The following is a 12,146-nucleotide window of genomic DNA, read 5'->3' on the forward strand; positions in this document are numbered from 1 at the left end:
TATGTGTCCAGACATCCGCCCGGCAGCGCTCAGCCCCATCCTGCCACGATGCCCTCCGAATAATCCCACCGTTTTACACAGGAACCCCTTAACTAGCCTGTAAACGCACAAACAACAGTTTGCCTCATTTCATCCGGTTGCCAACACGAATCACGCTGTGTTCCGTGCTGCATGTGGTTTGGTTGCTAACACAATTTGTATGAACTAATATGCTCGCTGTTTTGAATTGAAGTTGACACACATGGCGTTAAATAGAAATAATGGATCCTGGAAAATGTATCTCCTCTATTTTCCAAAGGATCAGTTACGGTATGAATTTAAATATTTACATAATATCGAGTTATTAGAATTGCCGGTGTTTAACTTTCAATGCAGACCATGTTACCCAAATCATTCGTGACATCACTGACTTTGGGGATTTCTTTTTATAAATAATCTCTGAAGAACAGGACGCTCAGGAGCGTCATGGTGCATTTTTCATCCATTATTCTTCTCGAACCTATTTAACAAAGCAACACACAAACATAAGACTTTATGCTTTATTAGTACATCTCCTTTCAGCACGACGTCTGATTAGCTAAAAAATTGGTTTAGTTATGAATGATGAATGTTTGGATGATCAATTTCAATTCACACAATTGCATTATTATTTGTTTGGAGATTATCATGATCGCAAATACTTTCTTTGCATCAACCTGCACCACTTCAAAACGGTGTATTCTTTTAAAAACGAATATGAATATTGTCGCAAAACGTACATGTCAGAACATTTTTTTGTCTTATAACAATGAGGGAATAATGGATCTAGTATTTGCTCTGTTATCCATGTTCAAATTCTGGACGCTCATTAATTTGATATGACTCGTAAGTCTACATCTAGGATTTTCTGCAATGCATAAAACTGGCGGATGCCATATTTGATATATCTATATTCTCGTTTTCACTGGACACATATTACAAATCGTATTTACAGATGAAACAGCAATGTATAACTATCTCTCTTTATCATACCTGCAAACTAACGCATGGCATCATCGGATTGCAGTGAATCCAGGCCCGTTCTTCTCATGGATGATTGCAGTATATTCATTATTTATATAACGCTACACAAGGCTAAGTGATGCAACATCATGATGAATGCATAAGATGTGTGTGTGTGTTACTCATTTGTGGAGGGCGATGGTTCGAAGCAATGTAGGCAAAATGTCACCAGCTTCGGTCGGCGTGATGAGCGGTACAGTGACACAAAACCAGGTCCCGAGACACATTCGTGATTGATAAACTTCAAGTTATACCGCACCAACAGGGCAGTGTTATTTAATTAGCTGACGTCATTATAGATGTGTGTTTTCCTGTTGTGATCACGGACGGATTAACTCGGTAATCTGGTTGCAGGAGCGGCCGTTCGCAGCTCATTGCGGAGGCAACATGTGATCTCAACATTGAGACAACACAACACAGACGCACTCCCTCCTGCCAGTGACACACAAAGCAATGCTCGACTCTGCATTGCGTTGCGCTTCGTTGCCGTTGAGTGCTTTGACTATTTTAAATGTCCGTTCAACATACATTTGTGAGAGCACTTCTGATTCGTCTAAAGATTTGACATTATAACCATCAAAATCCTAATGCAAACCAGAAGATACAGGCGGTTCAAGAGGCTTCACTATAGAGCACTGGGGTGCAACCTTGTTACTGCTTTACAGACCTACAGCGTGTTTAGACGCGCCGTTATAGGCTCGTATACCAGTGGTAGTGATTAGACTAACTTCAAGGTTTTTACCTAAAACGAATGCAGTTGTTGTATTAATAAACTATGAAATATTCAATTTTTTAGAATTCTGCATTCACCTGGCGGCCATTTTGCATCGAAAGGTTTTATCCCCTGAATCCGAGCAGCACACCTGTGTGGGCTCCCGTTGATTAGTTCACAGCGAGCACAGCCGCGTGCCACAAAACACTCAAATACTTCATAACGTCGTTCAGCTTGCTGCAATAATCCTACCGGTCAACACTCAGAAAAGAGTTTAAAGCAGAACATTCAATCAGGCAACATGGTGACAAAGTGAAGTTACACCAATGTACGTTTCAATAGTACGTTTATTGAAGACCGTAAGCATATACATTCATATCATTATTACTTTTACAAGACAACGTAGCAATCCTTACGAGGGCAAAGAAGGGAATGCAATGAGGGACGAATTAAGAGAACAATGACAAACAACTATCACACTGAAACATGGTTTATTTAAATGCCATGTGCGGTAAAACGTGTTGCATACCACTTCTTAGATCAATTTTTGGCAGTATGATATAATAGGCCTAAATTTCGGACCCTTTTAACCACGAAGAGGCTATATGGAATGCGATATAGTACAAGACGATCAATAACATAACGCACTATTACATAGCGATATGGGATCCTCAAACAGGATGCAAAAGGTAATATATGAAAATGTCATTTTACAAAGTTATACAGTACATGGCATGGGGAGGGACAACATTGAGCACATTGCAAAGAGCAAGTACATTTGGGTAATAAGCCCTCAGTTTCCATCCTAGTCTAATATTAAAAAATAATATCAATGATATTTTGACACAAACGTCTGCAAAGAATGTATTTCTTTGCAGACGTTTGTGTGAAAATGTTCAAGGTCGTGTTTACTTTTGATTTGTTCAGAAAAACATGTATTAAAAAAGTCACCTACAGAGGAAGTGGCCCGCAGAAAAACACTTTTAGCTATTTCACATCAATAACATGCTGTAAATACATTTCACTTCTATAGCTTACTCGTTTTGCATGACCGATGTTGCGCTGTATTCTCCCGCATTAAGGGAGCGCAATCATAGTAACTTCCTTAGTTTACTTTTACTTTTTTTTTCCCAGGCCTAAAACGTACCCTGCCGCCCCCCATGATGTAACTTTAAGCAGTTCCCTTGTTTAACCAAGTTGACCTAAAATCTTACATGTAATTGCGAGTATTTCCATGACAGATTCAGGAGAATTTACGGCACATTCTGGACGTTAATAGCAGCTTAAACTCATATTCAAACGATGATTAAACTCAATTTAAGAAATGCGACCCATGCAGTATTCTGCGCAGATTTCCATAAGACGTTTAAATGTAATACAAGTAGAGATGCGACAAGAAATACCGTAAACGTCTTAGCGCATGAACGAAGTCACTGCAATCCGTTTTTTTTTCCCCAATGAAAAGTCATTAGGACAGCAATGTGGGTTACAATTGCCCCCTCCTCATGCAGGCGGCCAGACTTCCTGTCTGTGACCGTGAACGTCCCAGAAAGGCAAAGCTATGTAAAGGAGATAAAGAGGATGCTGTACTCTTACCCAACAAATAGCTGTGGAAATATTCTGTTCATGACGCAAAAGAGAAATTACGGATGAGACCGTGTAATGAGTCTTTTCTTTCTTTCTACCAATTTATTTTTCCTTATTTCCCCTGACTAAATGTGGGATAAAAATGGCGATGTCATTATGTTTCATCGCAAACTGAGTTATCTCGCTGAAGACAAACATAGAAAAGGAACAGAGGAGAAAAATGTATCTTCACCGCTTTTTATGCGATTATACCAAACATAGAGGCAGCCTCACTGACTATCTGTGTGAATCACAGGTGGTTACTTGTTTTGGGTTTGTGTGGCCCGCGCCTAAGAGACACAAAAATAATATCACAACGTGTTGTAACAATCGCCTGCGATCCAAACGATGGATGGATGAGTGCATGCATCGAAACGACACCAACGGGAGCGTAGAGGGATTGGCTTTTTGCTGCCAATCATTCACCTTTTTCCGCATCTCTAAAAGTAGGCCAAGGCTTGCTCCCTCAGCATGAGTCTCTTCTTCTTCATCCTGCGGTTCTGGAACCAGATCTTCACCTGTTGGTCGCTGAGGTTCAGCCGGTCGGAGAGCTCCCTCCGCCGCTGCCTGGTGATGAACTCATTCAGCATGAATTCACCTTCTAGCTCAGCCAGTTGAAGTTTGGAATACGGTTTACGCTTCTTTCTGGTGCGAGTGTGCATCGGGTACCACGGGGCACCTGGAGGAGACGGGGGGGGGGGGGGGGGGGGGGGGGGGGGGGGGGGGAGGAGACGGGGGAGGAGGAGGGGAGCAACAAGGGATTAGTCACCACAGTTGCAAAATCACGGTCACCTCCAAGGTTACGAGGAGCCCATAGGGCATCACTTGTTCAGGGGGAGCTTGGGAGATTCCCTTATCCATGAGGCAAATTAATTGTCTATTCATTTGAGCAGTAAGATGAAAAGCATTCACAAAAATACATTATAATAAAGACATTTCTAAAGTTGACCCCGGCTGCGGAAATAACATCGCGTTTATGTCAAAGAGGATTTCGCTGTTGTGCAGTTTATTTTAAATGTTAAGATTCAGAGAGCTGACGACCTTAATCTTTCACTTCCTGCACACACACACACACACACACACACACACACACACACACACACACACACACACACACACACAAACTGAATTGGTTTTTGTCTTGCCGGAACACATCTGATTTCAAACCCAATTTCACAACCACAAGCAGAACCTGCACAATTTTGAGCAATTTTGGATCGTGCGTGTTCATATTGTATTTGTCAAGCCTCTCGAGACTACCAGTTTGCAGCGGCTGGTGTCACGGTAAGTTTTATTGTTGCAGTTAAAGCAGCATTAACGTGATAATTAAGCCGTGCTTGAAAATACCCCTACTTATTTGCGAGTTTCAGAGCATATTAAATGACTCTTGAGTACACAGCGACATATATTAATTCAGTTTACGAGTCATTAAAAAGAAAACTCTCTATTGAATGCAGTCACCCAAAGCGCCGTCCTCTCTAAATCACCACATCAATTGGTTTCGGCCTATGCAGCTTGTAACAATACAACGACCATTGCTCTGCCTTGATCGCACTTTTGGCGTCATTCGTTCCCGAACCGGTGGGGAGTATCGCTTGGTGAGTTTATCTTTAACTGTACACAACCACATGGCGCGTGAGGCATTTTAGGGCAACCCCTAGCGGCGTTTGCGCACCACGCAACGACCCTGCAGGCTAATCCAAAGGCTGCACGCTGTGTGCGTCAAGACTACGAGCTCTAACCAACGAGTAATGCCAGGGAGCTCACGCTGCGTGCAAGTCCCCAACACATCATTTCAACGTGCCTGTCAAATACTTGATGTTGACTTGAATATAATAATATAAAAAACACCCACCTCCGCCTATGGCTATGTTGCTTGAATGGCTTCCCGGTGACACGATGGTCTGCGTGTCGCTGGATGGAGGCTTGCCGCCTTCGTTGAGCAGAGAGGAGCTGGAGTCGGACTCCATAGATTGACAGGACGGCGGGTCTTGCGTGAGCTGTTCGGTCCCATAATCATATTTGGCGAAGACTGCTGTGCTGCCAATTCCACTGTGCATCCCGTGCTCGGATGTTAATGATGATGTGTCTCTCGCCCTGTCCTCTCGTTTGAGGCTGCTGCCGCCGCCAGAACAGGTCTCCCTGTTCCCGTTGCTATAATAACATTTTCCCTCTTCAGGTCTGCTAACTTCACACGAGCGATTGAAGGGCGGGTTAATAGACACGGGGCTGCTAAAGTAGGGTTGAGAGTATCCATTGCACGGCTCCGAAGGGTTCCACGGAAGGGAGCAAACGTTGTCCCTTCTCGGGTAGGAGAGCGGCGGTAGCCCCGCCAGTTGTCCCCCTGAAGCTCTAAAATTCGGAAAGTAAAATGTGTCTCCTGTGTGGATGTTTACCAAAGGTCCCACAAACCCTGGATTAAGGAGATTATGCTCGCCCATTTCCACGGGCCCGACCAACAGCTTCTAGTTTATTGCAATCTGACATTTAACATAGTTAAACCTGGAGGGGCCCCTGATTGGTCTCCCTCAAACCACGTGTCCAGGCTAACTTCAGCTACACATAGTACCACCCACTCGTTGTATCTCAAACAAAACAAAAAATTACCTTCTGTATTAAAGAGGTTTATATGCTTTTAAAAAAAACAATAAAAACATTTTATTAAAAATGCAGAATTGTTTCTTCACTTGAGTCACGTGAGGAGTCCCAAAGGGAGCCCAGGAAGCTTCTCCCTTTACACTCACGGAACCGCATGGGCTATGTTAATATCTTTATAAGCTGGCAAACGTTTTTAAATACCATTTCTTATGAAAACTATTTTTCTGGAATAAGAAGGTGCATATGACCTCTTGTTTTCTAGCAAATTATGGATGAATTCCATGTCATATAAAGCTGTGATGTCCCAATTTTACAAGCTTATTTTAAGAAAAGACTGATGCTCATTGCCCCACTCTACTCACATACAGTAACGGGGTCAGCAGGTTGAAGCCATTGGCTGTGTAAAAGAGAACGATATTCTACAAGGTTACTTTAAGAGGATATATTTCACATAATATCCCCTAGTACACCTCACATGAACAACTTTAACAGATACCTCCAATAAACGTTCACAGCCAAACTCTGTGGGATTGTTATACTGCTCACAATTATTTTATATGAACTTTACAAGATATCCGAGGGCACTCAACTGATACAATCAGCAGAGTTTCTCTGCTTTATATCGAGGCTAATTAGTTGATTTGTAGATGCAGCTCTGGCAAAACAGAACAAATATAGAATATACAGCTCCGTTCTGACACAAAATGCCTCTTTTATCAACACAAAAGTTCCCAGCACACGTTTTCTGCAGAAAAACTTCCCCATCATGTGCAAATTATTTATGTATACAGCCTTCATTTCTAATGTGGGCTTTGGTCATCGAGCTCCCCGACCATCAGCCCCAAAGGCATGCTCGTGACTGACATTGCTTTAATCTTTGCATGGCCTTGGGTTTGAATTCCTAAGTTATTTTTACATTTCAACGTTTTGCCTGTTTTTGCATTCCTCTCCAAGGTCTACAGACTTCTCGTCAACTGAAATAAAAAATAACGCAATTTCTTAGCGTTCACAGCTATGAATAATTTTGCAAATCCGACTTTCCCTTTATAAATTCACAATTTACCACCACCCTTCCTATACATTAAGGAAGACACAATCAATATATGGATGTCAAATGTTTTCATAACTGAGCAGTGGGGAGTTTTTATGTCTCAATTATGGCAATTATGGCAAAATAGTCGAGGACAACAATTTTCTTATCCTAAATATAACACATAGCACGCAATTGTAATTGTATTGTAATGTAATGCCGTCAATTCACTCAAGTTCACGAGGCACAGTGGGTTGAACTTGATTTTGAACTCAAATTCTCTATTTAAATGAAATGAATGGACATTTTAATCAACAAAATAGAATAAACAATTGTTTAGAATGTGGCATAAAGAGAGGACCTGTAGCACACAAATAATAAATGAAGGTATTCCAAGATGCTCTGCAGATTAGAAAAAACAACACCCACCCTTTGCCTTAACACACTGATGATTAATAATACTCTAAATAATAATAAAAAAATAAACAAACTGATCTAATGAATTCATATGTATTATAATGGGTGTGGTATTTCAAAAAGTGAGAGGGTCTATGCTGCTGCTTGCACATGCGTGTTGACTGGCCCTCGTTGTGTTACAAATATGCCAGTGAAGTGTTATGTGAGAGCATTCATTCAGTTCGGGAACGATTTGCGAGTCAGCCGATATCCGATAGCTATCTAACCCAAATGCAGCAGGCCTCGCTCCAGCCTTAAATAGAAACGCTAATATCAAATGGTGGAACTGGGGAAGCTCGCGTTCCGTTGCGGTCACTTAGCTCGACAATCATTGCAAATGATTGCATCTAGTTAGGGAGTCTCGCAATGCAGCACCAACACCAATCAAATGTCGTAACTTGCGCGTCAGTGGGCGCAACGGGGTGTCATGGTGTCACTTCATATCGCATGTTATGACAACAGAAAGAGAGCAACGCACCGGCTTGAATCGCCACTTTACCTCGGAGAAAGAGGCCATGTGATGCGCCTCCTCGCCTCGTCATTCCACGCCTCCGATCCAGTATTCCCACGAATCCAAATTTCACATTCAAACCACTGCTCGTCAACTGTGTGCGTCTCTAGCTCAGCTGGCGCTGATGTCACACGCGTCCTCGCGCTCTCATTTGGAGGAAAGAAAATGAGCTGTTAAAGAAAAACCTGGTAAACGGAGCGTTGGACTGTCAAGGTCACTGTCTAGTACACTGTCTGGTCGATATTGAAATGACCCTCCTGGAATCCGCGGGTCCTGTCCAGACAGGGCAATAAGCCCAAACAAAGGGCCTTTCTTCCCTTTTCTCTCTTTGATTGTCTGCAGGCAGGTTGCCACAGCTATAGCTGCACTTTTAAAGCTTCCTTCAAGGAAAACAAACCACCAAGGGAAGCCTTAAGGACCCTCAGTGTTTAGGTTGAAAGGTTCGGCTATCGTTTGCGTTGGTTTACAACAGACGGTATTTCATGTCGCTTTAATATTCTACGAATAAGCATAGGAGGTAATCTAATGGCATCACGTTTGTTTCAGCATGTCAATACTCGATATTGTTTACATTTTGTTTCACTCTAAAAAAACAACAACAAATTAATAATAGTGCAGTATTTATCATTCCTAAACAAATCAAACATCCCAAACTAGCATTTATAACAAATCCGTTGCGTCATATGTTAACTTGACAATCAATTAGTATCAAGTTATAATGTATATAAACTGTACTTGCTCAACAATCCTGTTCTTTACTTTGATTTTTAACCGGTTGAACTCATATTCTACTTTAGTGTGTGTGTGTGTGTGTGTGTGTGTGTGTGTGTCGTGTTTCCGTGTGTTTATAGGTGCGTGATTAATGTGTTTCCGTGAAGTATGTGTGTGAGTTTGTCTGTCTGTGGTTTGCGTGCAATCTGTATAAAGGATGATCAAAAAGTGTATTAATGATCCACAAATGAGACACTTTCACACTAAGCGTAAAGCATAAAATACTATTTTAAAACGGTGTGACTGTCAAACAAGACTGCGGTCAAATCCGTTGTATAAATATATTTGTATAGCCATATATTATAGCTTTATAAACACAACATAGAAAATAAATAAGTAGATCTAAATATTAAAAAGTACTAAAAGTCAAAATCGCAGTTGTCTTTTCTTATTATATTCGAATAATCGAACGCCGTCGAAACCCAACGCAAGGCCTCGATTACATGAATGTCAAATTAATCAATAGCAACTCTTAACAGCATGCAATGATTTGGAATAGCATGTCTTCCGATGTGACTTATCTATTCCTTGCACCATTTATACACACAGGCAGGCCTCGTACATTTAAAGTTGGAAAAACGTCATGTATCAAAATATATAATTAAACAAATTGTCGAATACGTATTTCAAAAATATTGTGAAATGCACATAGCTACACAACACTGCGCCAAGTGAGTCATGGCAATAAAACAAGGATTAACTGAACTCAAGTATCCTCAAATCAGAGACAGTTGCAGCACTTCCTGATATTTTCCTCTGGTCACCACCAGAGGTTATCAGACCCCTTTCTGATGCAGCACTGACACTTCCACACACGGATACATACACAAACAAAATAACTTTTCGAAATACATTTTATATTTTCAAGGTAAAATCCGCGAGGAATGAAATTCTAAAGATTTTGGTTTCGTTGATTTCTTTATTATTATTTGAAGGAATTAGGTTTAGTGAGTTCCTACTTGCTTTGTTTCGCCTACTTCATTATTCACAACAAGTACAAAAAACACATTGGACGATATTTCCAAATTTTATTACAAAACTAGTTTTAAATAGTGCTATATGGATATGTCTTTATTTATCCAGGGTGACATGTTTTATTTGGAAATAAACTTTACATAGGAATTAAATAATCATGTGCAAAAATGTGCCGCTTGAATTACAGCTAAAACAAATAAAAGTTTCGCGAAACTATTTTGTTTGGCACAAGTCATGTTATGTGTCAAACAAAAATACCATTTTGAACAGAACTTTGTTAAATATCAAGAGTTAAAATGTGTACATGTAATAAAGAAGGCCTAGTATTCCCTTCACTTCGTTAAACGCTTTGCCTTGAAGAAAAACCATCATTTGACAAATTAAGTACAAATTATTTGCCATCATGTCTGTGGAAATTAGTTTTGACTGTTCAATGCACCACATTAATTGTGAGCTAAACAGCCATAAAGTCCACGGAAACCAACTGCCATAATAGTCAGAATACATCCGTACCTTTAATCGACGTCGTATTGTCTTGTCCTCTCGCTGTGTGGACAGTGTGGCAGCCTGCTGCGGACCTCTGGTGTTAGTGTGAGACGTCAAAAGTCCTACCTGTCCTTCGTGGTCAATAATACACACCTCGCGAAGACTGCGTGGAACCATTTGTGGCGCATGAGCCAAAATAATAGGACTTCCACAAAACACAGAGGACCACGGCGAGAAAAGTTACTACAAAACTCCTGCAGATGGTCAGAAATGCAGGTCAGAGGACATCGGTACACTTCCCCTTTTTATGTATTTATGGCACGCCATTAAGCCGGGCTGTCTAGACAAGAATATAACACCTTGTTTGCCTACAAACAAACCGCCGGCATTGGTGTCCAGCCCCCTATTTATTATTCACAATCTGCTGTGATGTCAAGGTCAAAGTGTCTGCATAGTCATGGTCAAGGGTAAAGCAGGAGACCCAGAACTTTCCACAAGGCCTGAAAACCCGGGAAGGACGCAGACAAATATAAAACCGTAACTCTGAAGGCTTGGATTCTCATTAGCAAAACCCAAACTCTGATTATGACTTGCCCGTTGAGAAATTACAAAAAGAAACCTGTGATATGTGTCATAATGTTCTTGGCAATAGATTTAACATTATAAACATCAGAAAAAAATATTTAGGGCTAATAAGTTAATCATTTGGACAGCAAAATACTCCTATAAGGACTGTGTGTTTTGACATGTCTGTCACTAATTCCGCGTTTGTTTCTATCATTCAACACGGACATTTCAAGTACTTCACAGCATCCACCTTAAAGTAAAGCCACATTGAACTCACACCAATCCTTTTCAAAAGTAATCAACTCTCATATATGAAGGTGACTGGCTACTTTCGCTCAATAACACCGTAGCAAAACTTTCATACGCAGAACATTTCTAAATTAGAAATATATATTCCATAAATAAAACTATTGACTCAATCCACCACTACGGACTAAAGTAGCATCAGCACTTGTATAAGTATTAGTACTTGTATGAGTATCCGTGATAATAAATATGGAGTTAACATGGCCGACGGAACCCATTCTTAAGTTCATTGCTAAAGTCAAATAGTGTGTTGCTGCAGGTAAAAATCGAATTATGGACGTCGCAAACTATACAGCCTGTATGCTGCAGTGTATTTGCTGGAAGTGTGCATGTAAAGACACAACGGGTTTGTTCGTTTTAGTTTGCACATGTATTCCTCATATATATGATATATGATTTTAGTATTCATCATTTATATGATATCATATATATGATGAATACTAAAAGCCTAATCAGCAATAGTTGCAGCGTTCAATACACCCGACGGTCACAGGGATGAAACTTTTTCTGAACTCTGGCATTTTACCTGTGGAATAGAAAACGTTGTGAACACTGCGGTTGTCGTCCAGTACATTTCTGCTAAAACTGGTGAATAAATCTCTGTTCAATGTGTCGGCCTGTATGTTATGAATTGCATTTGCATTTAGTAAATTGCATTTAGTAACAGGTTAAAACATTTTGAATAATAATTTGATTAAAAATGTGAATTGAGTGCTGGCGGACAGGCGTGGTGGCGTTTGGCACACAGCGCGCTCCTCCGCGAAACTTACACAATTGAAAGAAATAGTCTTATTAGACCATTACTTTCTGGAACAGAACTGTTTCGAAATATCACAATTTATTGGGTATATGATTCAAAACAAACATCAACAATCACTGTATTTTCTCCTAATGACACGAACACTATACTCCAGGATGGAGGAAAAGTCTTGATCAGGCACGTAACATTAAATGATGTCTCGCTGCGTAGGGATCAACTTGAGGAGAGACGGACGCAGTCAGAGCTTCGTGCCGCGGATGAGGACGACAAGTAGAAACTGAAAGAAATACTGCAAGTTCCGAAAATA

At 40.7% G+C, this 12,146-nt stretch overlaps 1 protein-coding gene across 1 annotated transcript; it reads right to left on the reverse strand.

Moving 5' to 3' along the window:
• Window positions 1-2,080: 2,080 nt before the first annotated feature.
• hoxc12a (homeobox C12a) lies at window positions 2,081-7,947 on the reverse strand. Its single transcript, XM_040194476.2, has 2 exons — window positions 5,235-7,947; window positions 2,081-4,058 (listed from the first exon to the last, which is right to left on the reverse strand). The coding sequence occupies exons 1-2, from the start codon at window positions 5,818-5,820 to the stop codon at window positions 3,820-3,822; spliced, it is 825 nt and encodes a 274-aa protein (XP_040050410.1). The 5' UTR covers window positions 5,821-7,947; the 3' UTR covers window positions 2,081-3,819.
• Window positions 7,948-12,146: the final 4,199 nt, after the last annotated feature.

The sequence above is a fragment of the Gasterosteus aculeatus genome, chromosome 2 (genome assembly GCF_964276395.1).
Source record: "Gasterosteus aculeatus chromosome 2, fGasAcu3.hap1.1, whole genome shotgun sequence".
NCBI lineage: Eukaryota > Metazoa > Chordata > Actinopteri > Perciformes > Gasterosteidae > Gasterosteus > Gasterosteus aculeatus.

Coding starts and splice junctions, on each gene's coding strand:
- hoxc12a (XM_040194476.2), bottom strand. CDS start 5,820: ATGGGCGAGCATAATCTCCTTAATCCAGGGTTTGTGGGACCTTTGGTA. Junction 4,059..5,234: donor CAACATAGCCATAGGCGGAG/GTGGGTGTTTTT, acceptor CGTCTCCTCCAG/GTGCCCCGTGGTACCCGATG.